Genomic DNA, 21,400 nt, shown 5'->3' with positions numbered 1-21,400 from the left:
AAGACTAGAAGCAAGCTAAAAATGGCATGGTTGCGTCAGCAAATGCTTTTTTTTCTTCTTCTCACATTTACCTTTTGATAACATCGGTGACACCACAGGCAAGTTTTTCAAATAAGCCTACGTTGAATTACTTTTAAATTATATTTAAAAACATTCTCATTCTTTTTGCCCACATAAGACTACTACTACTACACACACACACACACACACACAGACACAGACACAGACACAGACACACACACACACACACACACACACACACACACACACACACACACACACACACACACACACACACACACACACACACACACACACACACACACACACACACACACACGTCATCTGAATTAACCTGCCCGGACTGTTTCTAAGTGGTAAGCTGCAATTCAAAGTCATTTGTATCTAGACTTTTTTTCAAAACCCCATTCTGAGTTTGACCTATTAGAGCTGTTATGTTATCAGCAATAGGTGGGGAATGAGGAAATTAATGTCTGTTTAATCAGCCTCCTCCGGTGATTCGAAGTCGGGCTCTATTGTGCTGCCTGTCATTTAGAAGATAACACCGCTGTTTGGGATTCGGTGTGCGGCCACCACAATAAAAGGTGAAAAAGCGTTACCCATTAAGCGATAGCATCTTTCCAAAAGGCCATCTGACATGCTTGATATTATGGCTAAACGTTATTCCCTCATTTGCTCTAGTGAAGATACAGGCCGAGATTGTGTGAGGTAAGCACTGACTTAAGAAGTGAAATCACAATGTTTAACACCCTGTTTATAGCCTCATACCTCAAGCTAAGATATATGCTGTGTTTGTTCTTTGGTGCCTTTGTAGAGTAAGTTAGTCCACATTGATAACGTCCCTGAAAGCCATTTCCAGTTCCTGTCTAACTGAATGGGGAAACACAATGACAAAAGTTTTACTTCATTGGAATGTATACATGGAATTAATAAGCAAAGAAGGAGAACTGCTCTTTTAACTAAGACTTGAGTTCCTTTTCTTATAGCCGCCATTTTTAGCATTCAGCATTGCAATTTCCTCCATTCATTTACAAACTAGAGCCTTATTTCTTCCTTATATATTGTTTGGCCCGCATGTTGGCTATTGTATTTGGCTGAAAAACATTAAGAAGCCGGCAATAACTTCCTGTTTATGCTTCAGCATGAATTGAAGCAGATCTACGGTAGTTCTTAATTTTCTATTTTTGTCCCTCCATCTTTCTTTGTTTCGTCTGTTTGTCCTTTCTGTCAGACCATCTTATTCAGTCTCATTTGCCATTGTCTTTCTGCTGAGTTTTCAGCTCTGAATCTTCCAAACTGTATGTTATTGTTCGTTCGACGCTGCAGCTAGGACACTGGGGCTGAGAGCTCACAAAAACTGTCAAAAAGAGAGAGCGAGAGAGAGAGAGAGAGAGAGAGAGAGAGAGAGAGAGAGAGAGAGAGAGAGAGAGACATAGAGAGAGAGAGAAGCTGCATGCATGATCATGAATTTCTCATGTTTGAACTTTAAAATAGATCCTTGCAGAGTAAGAAAAGCACAACAAATCCAGCAACAGCAGGAAAAGGGTTTTGAGGAACTGAATAAATCAGAGCCAGAATGTGTGCTTTGTTAAGGCCAACTTACAGAAGGTTTATTTAGCCAGTGAAAACAGCATTTAGACAAAGGATCAAACACATGGAAAAAATGAAAACTGAGAAAGTACTTGTTTTTAATCTGAATCAGAGTACTTCATGTTTATTTTTAACTGGAAATAATCATTTTCTTAAATAGTATTTATCTCTTAAAATTATCTAATCCTTAAAATAGACCTTTAAGCATATTTAGATTTTTTGTTTCCACATAATACATCTTAAATTAAGGTTAATAGTTTTTAACAATTCTTAATATTTTACACACATTGCTAAACAACTATATTAAGTCTTTTTAAGCATACACTAAATGTTCATTTATGCATTTAGCATAAATTCGGTGAGAATTATTTTTAAAACTAGAAAAAATTTAATTTGCCAATGGGATCAAATAGCTATATTAAGCTAATTAATAAAAAATATCTCTTATGCTTACTTACAAAAATACAGTAAAACAGTAATATTGTGAAATATTTTATAATTTAAAATAACTGTTTTCTATTTTAAAAATGTAATTTATTCCTGTGATGGCAAAGGAGCCATTACTCCAGTCTTCAGTGTCACACGATCCTTCAGAAATCATTGTAATATAATGATTTGCTGCTAAGAAAAAACATTTCTTCATAAATGTTGAAAACTGTTGTGCTGTTTTGTTGTTGTTGTGGGAACTATGATAGATTTTTTTCAGAATTCTTTGATGAATAGAAAGTTCAAAAGAACAGCATTTATTTGAACATTATAAAAATCTTTACTTTAATAACAAGTATTCATTTATTTTAAACGTTTGACTCTAATCTTTTGAATTTCAATATATTTAGCCAAAAGTAAACTGATCTAGTTCTTTAGTAAAAATATCCAAAAATCCTTAAAATAAGACAAAAACATTAAGAAATAGATTTTATTTAGTCTATGCATGTGTGTTTTGTGTCTTTGAGACCGCGTGTGTCCGTGCGTTTCGGCCTTTAGGGTTGAATAAAGCCTGTGTTTCTCCCATGGGAAGTAAAAAATAGGCCAGGATTTTCCTGACTCTGCAATAGTACACAGCTTCTCTGATACAACAAATTCATGTAAACTGCCACTAAAACAATACCAGCCCAAGCTGTCGAGGCACTGGTACAGCTGTCTTTTTAAATTGCCTATTTTATTCTTGTTTCTTTTTATTTGGTGTGTGTGTGTGTGTGTGTGTGTTTTTTGTCTATATTGGGCCATGAATCTGGAATAAAGTTGAACTGAAATTGAATTGAAATACAAAACAAACGCTTTGACTTACAAACCCTACATGAACCTATAAAAAGTGGATGCCAAACTCAAAACGTGACCTCAAAACCCTGAATGACGTTGCACTGAACGATGTGTGAGGGGTTATTTTGAAAGGTGGGGACAAGCTTTGGCACTCCAGTGTTCTTTTAAAAGCATCTTCTTTTTACAGAAGCGCCACGTCTTTTTAAGTATTCATCCATTGCGCTGCTGAAGAATTTGGAGCTATGAATATTTAAAGTAAAAAAGTAAAAATTATGTCAACCTCTCCTCGGTCCCTGCAGCTAAAATAAACGACAAAAAACACCTCTCGTGAATCCCAAATTTAGGTATTAAAGGTAGCTTTAAAAAGCCCAAAGAGGTTTCTTCACAGCATGTTGTCTTGTTGTCATATGAACACATAATGGGAGAATAGGGTTGTGCTGTTTGTTATGGCCGTGATCCAGGGTCGAGGAGCGCTCCAACGAAAATATCCCCACTATGAGATAAGAGATGGACAGCATAGAGATATAAAACCGGTCACAGTTGAGAGCGGACAGATGATTACTAGTGACTGACATGCAATATTTCAGAAACAGCAAACTGCAGCTTAGTTTAGACCGAAGGCTGGAAAAAAAGCAAGGCACGAGTGCCATAATTCTGATCCACGAATATCTCAAAAACACTAGAAGTTAATGTGTGTCTCACACACCAAGAACGTTACATTTTAAGACTGAAAAAGATAAAAAAAAATATATAATGATTGTGTATTTTAAACAGAATTATGAGGTACTGGCTCAATAATTCACACATTTATAATGTTTACATTTATAATTATAATGAGACATTTATAATGTTACAAAATATTTGTATGTAAAACGAATACTGTTTATATTCATCAACGAATCCTGAAAAAATATATTATGGTTTCTGTTCACTAACTGTTTTCAACACTGATAATAATAAGAAATGTTTCTTGAGCATTAAATCAGCATATTAGAATGATTTCTGAAGGATCATGTGACCCTAAAAGACTGGAGCAAATTCAGCTTGGTCATAACAGGAAGAGATTACATTTTAAAAAATATAATGAAATAAAAAACAGTTACTTTAAATTGTAATAATATTTAATCACATTTTTACAGTATTTTTGACATACATCTTACAGACCACAATTTTTGAACGGTAGTGTACATAGTGTAACAAAGCATACGAGTGGATAATGAACCAGTTAAATTATACCAAAGGTTTTTACTGGTTAGGATGGTCCCCCTTGCTGGTAGATGTGAGACATAATAAATTGCATATTTGAATAAGTTGTTTTGTATAGTAAAATTAAATGTAATATTTCATTACAGTGAAAAAAAGCACTCTTTTTTTAAGTGCTGGCCAGAGTGCTGGCTCTTAAAAAAAGTGTGAAAGGACTTTAATGTCACATCTCACTCATTGCCATCAGCCAATCAGTGTTGTCCTGCTGTCATTGCCATTGCCCTGCCATTCCAAATTGATTAGTCACATGACATTTATGTCTCAAGTGATTGGCTTGAAACAACCTGGCCACAGAACTGAGCACCCAAGGATGGCAGATTACACATTCGGTCCATTCCAGTACTCCAGTACTACACTAAAGACCCCATCCCAACTTACTAACTCTGGTTCCTCGTCTGATAAGGCAAACTGCTGTAAGTGTAAGGAGAGAAATTTCCCATTATGAGCCAGCCTCACCTTATCACCTTACCCCTGTTTGAGACCAGTCACATGCTGAAAACCATTACCAGCAAGCGTGTTATCACGAGAAGCCAGACGACGACTGAATGTCTGAAATCCAAATTTCAGAGTGGACAAAGCAAGCCTTCCACCTATCTACAAGTTTTTGAGTTTCAATCCGAGACAAGCCTCACATCAGTGATGATGTATGGGTATTCAGTGCAAATTCATCACTGAGACATGGATAATTAACCCCTGGTCAATAAGATGCAGGTAAACAGCTGATTATTCTCTTGTGTACATGAATGATGAAAGCTTGATTTGCCCGTTCCCCAGATAATGGGGCTCGTTGGAGACTAATTGAGCTGTAGAGTGATGCGTCTGCAGTGCATTTGTACATCACATCCAGACAGGTTACACCACTCAGTAGTACAAGAGGAGATTATTAAGGATTTGTTAGATCTTGATCTGTTCAAACATTCCTATTTACTCACAGTGGTTTGTCAAGTGGCAAAACCTGGTTTGGATAACTCTGTACTCAGCATGTTTCTTAAGCACATACTCACCCTGTAGAGGGGGTCATGATGCACCCGCCACGATCTACAGTCATCCTACAGCCGCATCCTCGCTCTGGTGTGTCGTGGTTCATTCCAAAGTTATGGCCCAACTCATGGGCCAAAGTCACAGCTGCTCCCAGTGGATTTTCCGAGTGATCCTATAGGAAACAACACAATGTCATAACATATCTCAAACCAGTTTGTGCTGTATGTATCGGTGTATTGTCCCGATGTATAGTACGTTGTACATTGTAAACTGCCATTGAAAGAGATACCAGTCCCGGGGGATCAAAATCAAAGTAATATTTGATTAATCTGATGGATGTCTCTTCTTAAAAATAAAAAATAAACTTAGGGTAACAGTAGCTAAATTTTCTTGAAATTTAAAAAGCAACAAAGGTTCATTGGTTATTATCAATAGTGTAGCAATGCATGCAGCACAGTTTACTTTCAAACCAAGCAGCTTTCTGTTAGGCCAAAGGGGCGAATTCACTTGACCAACTTAAACCCGTTGTGAAACCTGTTTGGGGAAATCTTTCGCTCTCACGCAAAATTCCAGAGTGCATAGATTTCTATTGAACTGCATGGATTTTGCCCATAAAAATAATGAGAAAGCGAGGGATGAAGGAGGGATTGGAGCCATGTCTAGGGACCAGAATATCAGGAAAACACGGAACACCCTAGAGACCACTCAGAACATCTTAGCAACTGCATGGCGACACTCACTTTTTCTTGCACAAAAATTAAAATTAAGGCTGTCAGATCAGCACTTTTATAAAATTCAAATGTGCTAGAAAAATGAACAGTGCTAAAGTTCAAAGTTCATGTTTATTCAATGCTTACTAGTGTACCATAATAATAATGTTAAAATAATCTTCATGTCGGGGCTTTCTTCATACAAAAAAAAAAACTGTAATAGCTGATTAATAATGTATGACACGTGAAAGGACCAGCAGACAGCTGTTATTAAATGTCTTGAAGGGCTGTAGATGCTCCTATGAATTTTAATCATTTATCTTTCAAACTCACTTTTTTAAAATCTCTTTCAACCATGCCATAAAACACACATATAAGCATGACTGCTCTTATTCTCCTTCCTCTGTTCTCCTGCTCTCTTCATCATCTGTTCACAGAGAACAAAGCAGAGCTTCAGCGCTATCAATTTCAGCTGGTGAAGAAAATCTCCCTGCTGCCTCACGAACGTGACCTGGTTACCAGCGAACCACCTCTTATAACCCAGAAACAGATTTTCCCCCCTTAGAAGCTGCCATCTTTCCACACAACTATACCCTGACTGCCTTTTTTCCATTTCACTGTACATCAAAATACCATTTCCTACCTTGATTACAGGGCAAGGCTCATCTTAGCTTTCAGTGCCAACGGGTGATATTTCTTTGCCTCACTTCATTTATTCATCGAGTGCCACTGATGACCGAATATTTTGAGTATGACTGACTTGCCCCTCTCTGAGCATAATTGCAGACTAATACAGTGGTTAATGCCGTGGGAAATCCAGACTTAACTATTCCAAGAAGCCACTACCAAGCTGCCACATTGAGAACATGGTGCCTTTATAGTGGTAACAGCCATATTTAAGTGCTCTTGTGCGTCTGTCAAGTTAGTTCCAGATTTTGTAGGGTATCTCCTATCAAAGAAATTCCCAACTTTTGGATTCCTAAAATCATGAAAGAAGTGCCAATTATGGTTTGTCCAAAGTTCATGTTTTTTCACTCAAATCTTCTTAGACAATTTGAGAGTTAACACACAGGATTTTGAAGACCTTTTAAGCTGATCAGTCTTATAACATGGTACAAGATAGTTTAATTCACTGCAGGATTACATTTTTAGTCTTTGTTTGCTATATGTTAGTGCATGGGGGAGAGACGCACATATGAAAACAAGCCTTTGAAACCACAGAAGCCAATACAGAAATACATCAGTCAGTGTACAGTGTGTCTTTTCCTAAATCAAACCTCTTTTCTTCTTTTTCATGTCCCCTGTCTCTGTCTCTCTCATTCTCTTTCTTTCTTTAATGGGTATGTTGATTTTATGAAGTAAATTGAAGGAATGCTCTTTCAAAAAATGAAAATGCTATCATCATTTACTCACCCTAATGCCACAGAACACAAACAGAGAAATTTGGCAGAATGTTCATGCAGCTGTATTTCATACAAACAAAGTAAAAAGTAATAAATGAACAGAAAACAGAACTACAGAAATGTGTTTAATAAATCTATTTGTTCTACATGATGGTGCTTTACATACAGCCCCTGGTGACCATTTCACTTTCATTGTATGGAAAAGTAAAAGGAAGGATCTTACCTAACATCTATTTTTTTGTGGCAGAAGAACAATGAAGGATGAGTAATTGATGACAGCAGTGAACTGTCCCTTTAAGAACTTAATGGAAATAATTTATCATTCAGCAGCAACATAGTTTGTAACTCAGACCTATGGCTAATGACTTCATCTCTGTAAGGCCCTGTTTAAGAGAGACAGTTTGTTATAGTGGCATGGATGATAGATCTAGACTAATAAAAATGTAAATGTGTGTTATTTAGTCATACAGCAGCAAAGCAGCAATAAATGGCTGCATAGGTAGTTATGGATTGACTGACAGACAGCCTCTGGGTGGTTAAGAGAAAGTAGACTAATCTTGCATGATCTTATAGAGCTGAAATGCATATGGATTAATTAGACTAATTTTTACACTAAAGGTATGATGTGCTAAAAGATCATGCGCTACAAGAACATAAACAGCCTCTCTGCAGTTGCATTGCACCATACCTGTCAAAAGTTTGGAAACATTACATTTTTTTAAATGTTTTTGAAAGAAGTCTCTTGCTCATCAAGGCTGCATTTATTTGATAAAAAAAAATACAGTAAAAAGAGTAATATTGCAAACTATTATTACAAATTGAAATAACGGTTTTCTGTTTGAATATATTTTGTAATGTATTTTATTCCTGTGATGAAAAAGCTGTTATTAAAGAATTTAATAAATAGAAATATTTTGTAACATTTTACATGTCTTTACTGTCACTTCAATTTGATGCATCTTTGATGAATAAAAGTATTAATGTCTCTCTTTTTTAAACTTACCAGAAATGTTTGCATAGTATTATTGTTTCCACAAAAATGTTAAGCAGCAAAAAACTTTTCAACATTGATAATAATAAAAAATGTTTCTTGAACATCAAATCAAATTTCTGAGGTACCATGTGACATTGAAGACTGGAGTAATGATGCTGAAAATTCAGCTTTGATCATAAGAATAAATTACATTTTAAAATCTATTCACATAGAAAACAGTTCTTTTAAATTGTAATAATATTTCACAATATTACTGTTCTACTTTATTTTTGGTGAAATAAAAGCCGCCTTGGTTAGCATAAGAGGCTTCTTTCAAAAAAAAAATATGCAAAAAATTTGTTTCCAATCTTTTGATAGGTACTGTATATTCTTTCAATATCCATTAAATGGATAGTTCACCCGAAAATGAAAATTCTTTCAGATGAATACAATCGGAGTTATATAAAAAAATGACCTGGTACTTCTATCCATCATAAAAGTGGTCCAAACGGTTCCTGGGGAGTCGTTTGTTTAAGAAAAATATTAATATTTAACACGTTACAAAACAAAATTTTAGCTTCCGGCCAAATGGCCATACGCAGTATACTTATGCCTAATGCGCAACTTACACAACTTGTGACGTCAGAAGTAGCGTAGTGCGTCATGGCGTAGCATAAATATCAGCAGTACGTCGCATTACTCGCATAAGTTACGCTTAGACTTAAGTCGAATTGTATTCGTCTTGAAGAAGAATGTTATATACACCTAGAATGACTTGAGGGTGAGTAAATCATGGGCTAATTTTCATTTTTGGGTGAACTATCCCATTAAGGCAGTGATAATGTGTTTAGCATATATTGGTAGTTTTACTGCACTACACCGTCCTTTCAAGAGAAAACACACCTAAAGAGCAGGAATGGGTTAAAGGAATGGAGGGTCTTTCCAGGAGATCATGAATAAACAAACAAACATGATAAAAAGACAGAGGGATTTAGTAGTCTTCTTTTGAGTCACTATACCTTTGCTTCCTCTATCTAACAGGCAGTCTAACCTGCCAAGGCAAAAACCATGAAAAAGTGAATGACTTCAACTAAAAAAAAAAAAAAACAAAGGAGCAAGGTGGTGAAAAAAGTAGTACTGATGACTGGTGGGTGCTGGGCAAACAACCAAGATCAGTGTCTATTGATCAGTTGAAAAATTCTGAAATTAAAAACAAACAAAATTTCATATATCTGGTCTGCGTGGGATACAACCTATACCATAAAGGAATGGTTCACCCTTAAATGAAAAGAATGCGCCATTCTAAGAACATATCACCTTCTTTCTGGAACACACACACACACACACACACACACACACACACACACACACACACACACACACACACACACACACACACACACACACACACACACACACACACACACACACACACACACACACACACACACACACACACACACTAAAACCTGCAGGCTCATTGCTAGAAATGGGACTGAGCCTCAAAAACCCTTTAGCATTTTACGCTTACAGGCCCATTCACACCGAGAACGATAACTATTAAGATAACTATAATGATCACTATTAGTGTCCATACCAGAGGACGATATCGTTCTGTTTATTCTCAGTTATGTCGTCTAGCGCTGTTAATGCTCAAGCTCTTTAAAGCAGGATGGATTCTGATTGGCTGTCAATGTTCCTATAGTTCATCAGCTGCAAAAATCGTTCTGAAAGTGATTCAGAATCAGAATCAGAATCAGAAAGAGCTTTATTGCCAAGTGTGCTTGCACACACAAGGAATTTGTTTTGGTGCTGAGGCTTCCAGTGGACATATAGAAATACAACAAGAAACATGAAACATAATACTACAAATTATAAGAATAAAGAATAAAAATATAAATATATGCGAATAAAACTATCACAGTTGGGTTTAGTCAGAATAGACAATTCCAGGTTTACACATTATGAACATATTTACAGTGTTTTGAATATTATAAATAAATAAATCTACATATAAGTATCACCTGAGTTGTAGGGTATTGCAACGCATTCTCATCCTTTGGCGTCATATGTGACGCCATATTACAAAACGGCGAAATACTACGCACATGGAACCCTTTATCGTCAATATAACACGCACTGTGATGGGTAGGTTTAGGTGTGGGGTAGGGTAGGGTCTGCGTCTCATATTCACGCTAAAGGATGCCAGTCAACTTTATGATGCCTTGGGTTCGCGTGTTATATTCACGCTAAAGGGTGCCATGTGCGTAGTATTTCGCCGTTTTGTCATATGGCGTCACATATGCCGCCAAAGGATGAGAACGGGCTCGGTATTGCACTAAACAGTGGGAGTATTGCACTTAAGGCATATGCCTTGAGGTGTGTTAACTGTTCAGGAGGGAAATGGCCTGTGGGAAGAAACTGTTCCTGTGCCGAGATGTTCTTGTGGCCAGTGATCTGAGTCGCCGTCTTGACGGTAACAGTTCAAACAGGAGGTGTCCAGCGTGAGTGGAGTCTGTGATGATTTTACCTGCTCTCTTCCTCACTCTGGAAGAGTACAGGTCCTGGAGGTTTGGCAGGGGGGCACCAATAATCCTCTCCGCAGTCCGGACTGTCCGTTGTAGTCTCCTGATGTCTGATTTGGTAGCTGAACCAAACCAGACAGTGATGGATGTGCATAAGACAGACTCAATGACGGCTGAGTAGAACTGAATCAGCAGCTCCTGTGGCAAGTTGAACTTCCTCAGCTGGCGAAGGAAGTACAGTCTCTGCTGGGCTTTTTTTTACAATGGAGTCAGTGTGATTGTCCCACTTCAGGTCCTGAGAGATGGTAGTGCCCAGGAACCTGAATGACTCCACTGCTTCCACAGTGCTGTTCATGATGGTGAGTGGGGGGAGTGCTGGGCTGTTCCTCCTGAAGTCCATGATCGTCTCGACTGTTTTGAGCGTGTTCAGTTCAATGTTGTTATAACTGCACCAGACAGCCAGCTGTTCAACCTCCAGTCTGTAAGCGGACTCGTCACCGTTCCGGATGAGACCGATGACAGTGGTGTCGTCGGCAAATTTCAGGAGCTTGACAGTGGGGTCTTTAGAAGTGCAGTCATTAGTGTACAGGGAGAAGAGCAGTGGGGAGAGAACGCACCCTTGGGGAGCGCCAGTGCTGGTGGTGAGAGTCCTGGATGTGTGTTTCCCCAGTCTCACTCGCTGCTGCCGGTCCGTCAGGAAGCTGGAGATCCACTGACAGATCGAGGATGGTATGGAGAGCTGGGTCAGTTTGGCTGTGAGAAGATCAGGCATGATGGTATTGAAGGCCGAACTGAAGTCCACAAAGAGGATCCTTGCATAAGTCCCAGGTCTGTCGAGATGTTGCAGGATATAATGCAGTCCCATGTTGACTCCATCATCCACAGACCTGTTTGCTCTGTAAGCAAACTGAAAGGGATCCAGCAGGGGTCCAGTGATGTCCTTCAGTTGGGCCAGCACCAGTCTTTCAAACGACTTCATGACCACAGACGTGAGAGCGACAGGTCTGTAGTCATTAAGTCCAGTGATTTGGGTTTTTTTGGGGACAGGAATGATAGTGGAGCGTTTGAAGCAGCAGGGAACTTCACACTGCTCCAATGATCTGTTGAAGATCTGCATGAAGACCGGGGCCAGTTGGTCAGCACAGGCTTTTAAACAAGCAGATGAGATGCCGTCTGGGCCTGAGGCTTTCCTAGTCTTCTGTTTTTTGAAGACTCTGCTCACGTCCTCCACACAGACCTTAAGCTCAGGTTGGATGGCAGGAGGGGGGAGTGGGAGTGCAGGAGGTGATGGTGAATCCAGCTTGGTTTGGTTATTCCAGCTAAATAGTTTCTTTATATTGTTATCATTACAATTATGGTTCGGGGCTATTCTTTTATATTTAGAACAATTTATAGAACTAAACCTTTAGCATTGTTACAGTTATCGTCTTTGGTTTGAATGGGCCTCTAGTCCCCATAGGAAAAAATATGTACCAGGTTTTGAACGGCGTGAGGGAGAACGGCATAATAACAGAATTTTAATTTTGGAGTGAACACTCCCTTTAAATTTCAATGGTTTTAAATCATGAAAGTTTAAAACAGCAGGATGGTTGTGCAGCTCCATCCTGTGCTAATGTCCTAATTATGGGTCACAGAGTGTGTAATGATTGATTTCTCACCATGACAATGCCTCCTGACTGCTCAGCGGTACACATACTCATGATGGGAGCCATGCCTATTGTGGTGCCCTGGAAGTACACCCCACTGCCATAAGAGAATGAAAATGAGATTAAATGTATAAGCCAAATAATAAGACTAAGACTAATACATAGGCTATGTTTAGAATAACATTGTACCGTACCATGCTATGGCACTTGCTGAATTAAACATGCAGAGATCTTGTAACATATGTAGCATACTACTGTATGATAATGCTTTCCTTTTTTAGATGATTACCTGCCTTGGTTATGCATTGCTTCCCTTATAACCTGATTTGGGTATGCAGTTTTTTCAGGAATCTTTGATTAATAGAGTATTTTAAATAGAAATCTATATAAATGTACATTATAAATGTCTTTACTGTCTTTTTTTAAAAGTTTAATGCATCCTTGCTGAATAAAAGTATTTAAATCTTTAAAAAAATAATATCATAACTTTTATAACAACACAGTACATATAGTTTAATCTGTGTTGCTAGAGCACAAGTTGTTAGTACCTAATAAGTTGGGCGTTATCATGTGGCCGCTGCGGCAGCAGTTTAAGTTTTCTCCAGTCCAAAAACTCATGCAAGGTTGTGAATGGGTCTTGGGTAACTGCACACTTATCGGCATCACTCCACACCTCCAGTCCCACCAGAGCTACACGAATGTTAAGTACTCTGTAAAACTGAGAGAACACATAATATCAACCTCTCTATTCCTTCATGAACTTGGCCCCTTACATCTACTGACAAAGAAATATATAAATCCATCCATATATCTGTTTCGACATCAGTCAACTTATAACCTAAAAATACTCATATTTCTTTCAAAAGGGGGCTCATTAAAAAAGCTCGTCCTTTACCTCAGGAGTCCTACATTCATCTCTGACAATCAGGCCTCTATTTTAGACTTCTAATCAAGGGTTCCTATTCATTTGGGTGAATAATGGCATTTAATACCTTGTCCACGTAATTGGCGATCTCAGCAAGTCTTTGCTTAACCTTCTCCACATCTTTTCCTTGTTTCTGGAACTGAAGACGGAAAGAAAAGAAAAAGTTGAGATAATATATACTGCAATGAGTATAAAATGGCAGTCTAGATGGATTTTTTTAAACAATGCAGGACCTCCTCCTGACTGACAATATCTTCAACTGTGATTTGTGAGGACATAATCAGAAGTGTGCCAAAAGGCACACTCTTAAGAGGACTCGAAAGTGACCATTACGGCAGGTTAAAGGCGGCACTGAACAATAGCAATGACGAGTGTGACAGATAGCAATTTTTGGTCCAGAACTGCTTCCCTATCAGATGAAAAACTAAATAAACTAAATTAATATAAGGGATAAAAAGCCTTTTTGTGCAAATAGTTTTGCAAGAGAATTGAATTAGCAGGGAGAGAATGAAAAACACAATGTCTCTGTATCTCTCTCTCATACACGCGCACACACACGCGCACGCACAGACACGCGCACACACACACACGCGCGCACGCGCGCACACACACACACACACACACACACACACACACACACACACACACACACACACACACACACACACACACACACACACACACACACACACTAATATACATACATCTGACAACAGTTTCCTTTTCCCACATCCAATGTTCACTTTATACACAACACTTCCTGTTTCCTGTCTGATCATTTGGGAGCATTGCCCTACTTCCTGTCAGGTCCCACCCTTTATATGACCTGCTTTTGGTCTGGTCTACTAATGTGAAACAAAGAACCTAAACTTTACCGTAACCCAAATATTGCACAATACAATTTGGTATGACACATTTCCCTTGATTTTTCTTTCTTGATGAATCTAATATTAAAGAACTTAGAGTACACTGTGAAAAACAGTTTGATTGAGCGTGTAAAAACACAAAGTATTGCAATATCTGACTGTCTATACACAAAAAATAACTTTTTAACTTGCACCACAAGATCTGTCAAACCTGGGTTTCTTTGTTGTCCTACCTCTCTGTTGTCTGCTACGATAATAAGCTCCACATATTTGGTAGTCTTCTGAACATCCCGTTTATGCTGCCAAACAGAAAAGAGCACATCTTACTGTGTGATCAACCCATCATTACAAACAAAAGTCACCAGAGGGTCCACCAGAGCGTAGTGACTGGATTCATCCCAGTGCCTTTGAATCTGTTCACCAAATAACATTCATATTTGTTCACTAAATCATTCAATCACCCCTTCTGCAGGTTATACGAGTAAGTTGTGTGTTTGTGTGTTTGTGTGTGTGTGTGTGTGTGTGTGTGTGTGTGTGTGTGTGTGTGTGTGTGTGTGTGTGTGTGTGAGAGAGAGTGTGTGTTATAAGCAACTTGTGAATGATTCGCTCAATCATAATGAATCCTTAACTTTGAAATATGTATGATAAAATGTATACTTTAGTTTTTACAAAGAAATATGAAATATCCATCTGAGAAGTACGTTTTTTTATTATTGTTCTAATCGCGATATCATAGTGTATGTAAACCGCAAAAAGACTGTTTAAATATGAATCGCGTGTGTGAATGAATGAACTGAACAGTTTTTACCAAACCCTATTGCTATACTGAGATGAGTGAAAATCGACTGAAATATGTTGAAATAACGTTAAAATGTATTTGTATTAGCAACGTATTAAACTGCAAATTAATATCTATATGCCCTAATATAGGCTATCATAAAAACAACAAACGATATGCCTATGTTACAGACGAAATATGAAAGACAACATTTCGTTGACTAGTTATGGATAGATTATTAACTGTTTACTGTAAACTATAGACTACTGCCACATTGAATAAGCGTTTGTTCACCAATTTCTGCTCAAATGTTAAATATATTAGGCTATGTTTGTTTTGTCAAAAATAAAGTCATCAACTAGGATGCTATTATAGTGTTTGTTCCAATGTAGGCTTTATTCAAACTAATGAATCCTTAACTTTGAAATATGTATGATAAAATGTATACCTTAGTTTTTACAAAGAAATATTACACTTGAAATATTGTTATTTTAATTGTTGCTGTAATTGTAACCTTTTTAATAAAATAGCAAATAATATATTTACAAGGTAGATGTAAACAAAATCTTAAAAGGTCAATATAAGCCTTCTCTTCAAATTGTTTGTATTGTGTTTTATTAGTGACAAATTTGGGGAGAGGATACATATCCAAAACTTTCTGAAAATACAGTATGAGAATTAACTACACAATTACTAGAAATGTTCACCTTGGATATTATACAATTTGCAAGCAAAAATACAAGTGGAAAAATACAAATTTTTTTCTAGATGTTTCCAACTGTGAACCAATTTTGTAGTATCTATACATTTCTTTTCTTGTGTCCTTGTATTCTTTCTTGTGGCTCAGTGACACACCTGTGAAAAGCTCGTTATGCAGGCTCATTAAGCAGGTCTTTGTCTTCACAGGTGTGAATCAGACCATTACACATGAGTCACGCCCATTTCGCATATTGCCTTTCCAAACAAAAAGTGTTTAACTAAATATAAATCAATGTATTGTTTTATGTGAATGATTTGGCAGGATGATTTTCAGATCATTTTGAAGCAAAAATCCTAGGCGAGAACATCCATTAGTCAAAAGTCTTGTGGACACATATTTAGTATGTGTTTTGTGGCCTTATTTCAGAGACTTTAAGTTTTAGTTTTTTCAATAACCATGCATAAACAATATTCTCTCAAAAATACAAACATCTACATACATCTTGCTAACATATTATGGTAGCCCTGTTTGTGCTATATAGAGTGAATTTACACCTTTGCCATTAACATGTTTATAAATAACTGAAAAAAGCACAAATGTCAGAGCATGTCAGAACACTTCCAGGACCCCAAAAACACCTTGGACCCCAGAGGGTTAAAAGCCACCTGAAACAATTCATATTTTTATTCAAATTTGTGCATACAATACAAATAAAAAAAGCCCTTTAGCTAGTAACTGTTTTGTTTAATCCATCTGAAATTTGAGTAAAATGGTTTGTTTTCAATTACCTCTATGTATTGATATTGCAAAACCACCAGATTTTTATTTTTATTTGACAATATCAGGTAAATTATTAATTTACTATATTTAAACAAAATTAGGGCCGAGATTCAAATCCTTCCCACTGTAAATTGACCTAAAGTAGGATCTTTGAGTGATCTTTCTTGACCATTATATTTGAACTCGAAATATGATATCCTAGCCACCCTGCCCCAGTAACGTGACTTCAACCAAGGAAATCAGTTGAAAACGTGAAATCACGTTCTGGGGTGTGGGTGGGGGTGGGTTGTGGTCAACCTCGCTTAATATCGCAACCAATTTTTCAATTTTTGGATGACTTGAGATTGACTGACACTTTTGTCTTGTTCAGTGCCACTTTAAGTCTTTAAAATCAAATGCTATTTTTTATAGTCAGTTGTTGAAAACAAGAATGCAGTTACATTCTTCAAGACTTCAGTTAATGGGAAAATTGATGATGTGCCCTTCTCTTTTGTTAATTTAAAAGATTCAAAAACACTAATTTGTTAATGAAAAACACCTTGACCACCGAACAAAGCTGATGTCTGAACCAACAAGTGACACTTCTTAAGTGTCCTTTAACCCTCTTGTAACATTTTTTGGTTGTTTATAACTTAGACTAGCAGTTCAGTAGTCACCATGGTGACAATATCAAGAGTCTTCATCTCCTTTTGATTTTTTCTTGTCAAATGGACAATGAAAGAGTTTATAATCTTTAGATGTGTCTGCAAATATCAGCACTTATTATACATGGATATCATCGGTTTGCCATTATGTCGAGTGATAACAGCATCTTTTATCTGCTGCTATCCTTCCGAATCAATACAATGACGTCTGAACATCTTATTTAGATAGCTCTGTTGAGATAAGAACATCTTCAATGTCAAGACTTTTATGTAGGGATCTTCTGTTAACCTTTGATGTCTCGCCAAGCTCTCTAATCTTGTTTTAGCATGCATGGGAAGTGAGGACAACCACAATCCCCTCATCTGCATTAACAAAGACATCACATGCTGAATGATGCACGTTAATTCATCCTCAAGACAAAAAGTGTCACTCTCTAAACAAAACATTGTCATAATAGTTGCTACATTGACAATTGCTGACGGATCGCATTCGTACCCTCGTGCTGAATGATCGTGGCAGTCCTCCAGTGCTTGTATGGCTGACAGTCGATATGTTGTGTCCGTGTCCACAGGTTCCGGAGGGGAAGTGTAGGTGATGTCCTTCATAAATCACATGGGTGTCGTTTGCTGGCTCAAAAGCTGGCTCCACCATCAGTGTTTTATTTTCAAGTAAGATAAACCCTCTGTGAATTGAATGAAGATTTGGACAATTTTAAATAGCGTTTACTGATGCAAAACATACAAAAACTTTTTTTGTGGTACTTGCAAAGACAAGCATCACTACGATTGCTCAAACTTAGTAGCGAAGTGCTTTGTTTAGTGAAAATTTGGTGTGCAAGATTTGTGATACAGACAAAAATAATCTCAAATTTTGCAGCTTGTTAAGGTGTTATTTATAAATTATCAGCAGCCAGATTTACAAAACATTCTTCAGAATAAATTAATTAACTGCAATTTTTCTTATTATTTACTAGCACAACCTTTCATCACTCTTAGCAAACATAGGATGCTCACGATTAAGAGCATGGACGTGCAGCAAGATCCTTGAGCAATGCCAAGCATGTCATCCTTAAAACCAGAGACCAATAAACACATTTTATACCCAGATTACAGACCTATACTGTGTTAACATTGAGTTGATCAGTGAGTCTTCAGCAAGAAAAAAAAATTCTCAGCCTGATCCATATTAAGGCACCAATATCCGATGAACAAGATAAGGGGGAAGAGGATTCGCCACCTCTTTCCCCAGCATATGAGGAGCTGGTGGAGGTGGTAACTCGTACCGTGGCAAAATAAAATATCGAGTGGCCGGCCGAGAAAAGGGGCGCTCGTCCTAAAAGTAAACTAGACGAGCGCTTCCTATTATTTAATATATCACCACCATCAAGGGGCCTTCCATTTTTTTTCCCGATCTGTACAGCGAGCTGTCTAGATCGTGGAATAAGCCATATTCCTCCTGTCTTTTTAGCCCCCAAGTCCATGTATATTTTTAGATATAAGGGGGCTGAAAGAATATGGCTATGGGGCGATGCCCAGGGCTTAACAGACGCTAGCTAGCTATCTGTCCCCTGGTTTAGCATCGTCCCTGAAGGCCCCAGTGCTACCCACTAAGCCACTCAAAATAACATCTAATTTACTGGGTAAAGCATTTACAGCAGCAGGTCAGGTCGGAGCATGCCTCCACACAATGGCATTGTTACAGGCATATCAACTGATCTGTTGAAGGAAATTGGATAAGAGTGAGGGAGTTGGACTCGACAAAATTTGAGAACTGCGTCGGGCTACAGATCTGTCTCTTAGGGCCACCAAGGAGACCGCCAGAGTAATAGGGTGGTCTATGGCAGCTCTGGTGGCCACTGAGAGGCATCTTTGGCTGAATTTAGCTGAAATCAAGGACAAAGACAGAGCCTTTTTATTAGATGTCCTGTTAACGCCTTCTGGCCTCTTCGGCGACTCGGTGAATACGATCGTCGAGAGGTTCCAGGAGGCCAAAAAGCAATCTGAGGCATTTAAAAAATATTTCCCATGCCGCCCCCAACCCCCTGAGGCTGAAAAAGAACAGAAAAAGACCTGACGCCACCAGCGTCAGACCACTGACGGCAGCCCTAGAGCGGTGTACACCTCAGTATACGGTGCCCGTTCCATCTCGGTGCCCTCAGGGGGCCGTTCTGCCAACCCCGCCACCCTTGGTGCCTCAGGGCACAGTGGTCTCCAGTGAGGCTCAGTGTCAACTCGACGCTGCGCCAAACTCGCACACTCTGAGGGGGGTTCAAAAACAGTCAGTTTCGCTTGGTTCCTGCCAGTATGCTCCAGACCACCGAAGTGGTTGTTCCAGTTATACCAGAGGCCAGTCTCGAGAGGCTGGTACCCTTAGTAGATTATCTGACAGAAATGGAAGAATCTGTCAAACATATCTCAATGGGTCTTGCAGATTGTAGAAAGAGGAAACAGAATTTAGTTTGGTTCTCATCCACCACGCTACAACGGGATGTTGCTCATGCTAGTGCATCCCGAGCAGGCTCTGGTAATGGAGCAAGAGGTGAATGCTCTGTTAGCGAAGGCGGCTATAGAGCAGGTGTACTCGCTCGACAGAGAATCAGGTTTTTACAGCCGCTACTTCATTGTTCCAAAAAAGAATGGGGGGTTGCGTCCTATACTATATCTTCTTCAGTTGAATCGTACAGTCAAGAAACTCAAGTTCAAGATGCTGACACAAACAGATCATGACTCAAATCAGGTCCGAGGACTGGTTTGTCACGATAGATCTAAAAGATGCACACTTCAATGTCTCCATCCTCCCTCAGCACAGGAAGTTGTAACAAACTTGGCTTACAACTTAAGTAAACCAGTAGTCACTTAAGAGTTCAGGGCACACACAAGGCATGAATGAATAAAGGGAAAAACTGTATCAATGCTTGAAATCAGACAAAGAAAAGCATAAACAGATTACCCAACAAAGTATATTGATAACACAGCAATCAAATCAAGAAAAATAACACTTATCCCAAAGTCCTTGATCAAATAGTCCATGTGTGAGGACTATTGTCCGGGTTTATGAATCCTTAGTCCTTGCGCCCCAGAAATGAACCACAAATATCCAGCAAAATTGATAATAATCCTCCAAATGTGATGCACAGACAAAAATACCAAAAACAACCCAAGTCTTCTCTTTAACCTCGATGGGTCATCAATCCATAAATGTCCCCCAAGGAGAAGGCTAAAAAAGCACCCATATCTTTGGTTCAAAACAGGTATATCTCTTCTCCTCTCCCCAAATGGCTTCCTCTTATAAGGTGCCCTCCTATCAAAATAAAAGTCCATTTTGCCAACTTCAGGATGTTTCTACACCAAACATAAAGGTCCCACATACAAAAGATAAAACTTCAACTAGGGCCTGAAATCACTTAAATCATACCTTTACTTATTTTACAATGCTTTATCCACCTTCACATTTGTAAAACAAAGTATTACTAAAATAGTGTATTTTTCTTAGCCTTAGCAGTTGGCGGTTCGGCATCGAGATGTCGTCCTGGCACACATGCAGAAATTGGGGTTGAGGCTCAATGCCAAGAAGAGTGTGCTTTCTCCAGTACAGAGGACCTTCTTGGTGTGGTCTGGGATTGAGGCACAACGCGAGCCATCCTATCGCCCGCTCGTGTAGCTGCTATCCTCACAACCACGAAAGAGCTAAATCTAGGGCAGTCACGTACTGTGAAACAGTTTAGGAGGCTGTTAGGCCTCCTGGCACCGGCGTCCAATGTGATACCCTTTGGCCTGCTGTACATGAGACCTTTGCAGTGGTGGCTCAGGACCAGAGGGTTCTCCCCGAGGGGAAACCCACTTTGTATGATCAAGATCACGCGGTGGTGTCTCCGCGCCTTGATTATATGGAGGAAACCTTGGTTCCTATCCCAGGGTCCAGTGTTGGGTACTTTTTGCCATCGAGTTGGGATCTCGACAGATGCTTCCCTTACTGGCTGGGGAGCGGTAATGGAAGGGCGCTCAGCTCAGGATCTCTGGAGGAGTCATCATCTTTTGTGGCACATTGCCTGGAGATGATAGCAGTCTTCAAGGCATTGAGACATTTCCTCCCAGACCTGAGGGGCCTTCTTGTGCTTGTCCGGTCAGAGAACACATCGGTGGTCTCTTACATAAATCACCAGGGGGGTCTGCGATCGCGTTCACTATGCAAACTGGTGCACCAGATTCTCCTGTGGTCCCTAGGGAAGATCCCTGATCACTCCATGATGGCAGTGTATATCACAGGGTGCCAGAATATAGGAGCAGACATCCTGTCGAGGCAGGGGATTGGAGACTCCACCCCGAGGTGGTGGA

At 38.9% G+C, this 21,400-nt stretch overlaps 1 protein-coding gene across 3 annotated transcripts in view; it reads right to left on the bottom strand.

The window, feature by feature from the left end:
* The window catches only part of adam12b (ADAM metallopeptidase domain 12b), a 120,179-nt gene that overhangs the window by 36,821 nt on the left and 61,958 nt on the right, over window positions 1–21,400 (bottom strand). For all 3 annotated transcript variants that reach the window (XR_013206700.1, XM_077239928.1, XM_077239927.1), the window contains exons 6-11: window positions 17,562–17,748; window positions 14,397–14,462; window positions 13,365–13,436; window positions 12,921–13,090; window positions 12,385–12,469; window positions 5,139–5,287 (exon numbers count right to left, since the gene is read on the bottom strand). Coding sequence is in view for 2 of the 3 variants with exons in the window: in XM_077239928.1 (XP_077096043.1) it covers window positions 5,139–5,287; window positions 12,385–12,469; window positions 12,921–13,090; window positions 13,365–13,436; window positions 14,397–14,462; window positions 17,562–17,748 (729 nt within the window). In the remaining variant the exon portion in view is untranslated. The remainder of the gene's footprint in view (window positions 1–5,138; window positions 5,288–12,384; window positions 12,470–12,920; window positions 13,091–13,364; window positions 13,437–14,396; window positions 14,463–17,561; window positions 17,749–21,400) is intronic.

The sequence above is a fragment of the Siphateles boraxobius genome, unplaced genomic scaffold, assembly GCF_051911475.1.
Source record: "Siphateles boraxobius isolate OS27281-9 unplaced genomic scaffold, OSU_SipBor_1 22, whole genome shotgun sequence".
NCBI classification, from domain to species: Eukaryota; Metazoa; Chordata; class Actinopteri; order Cypriniformes; family Leuciscidae; genus Siphateles; species Siphateles boraxobius.
The sequence above is the reverse complement of the archived record's forward strand: the minus strand, read 5'-3'. Positions and strand labels throughout refer to the sequence as shown.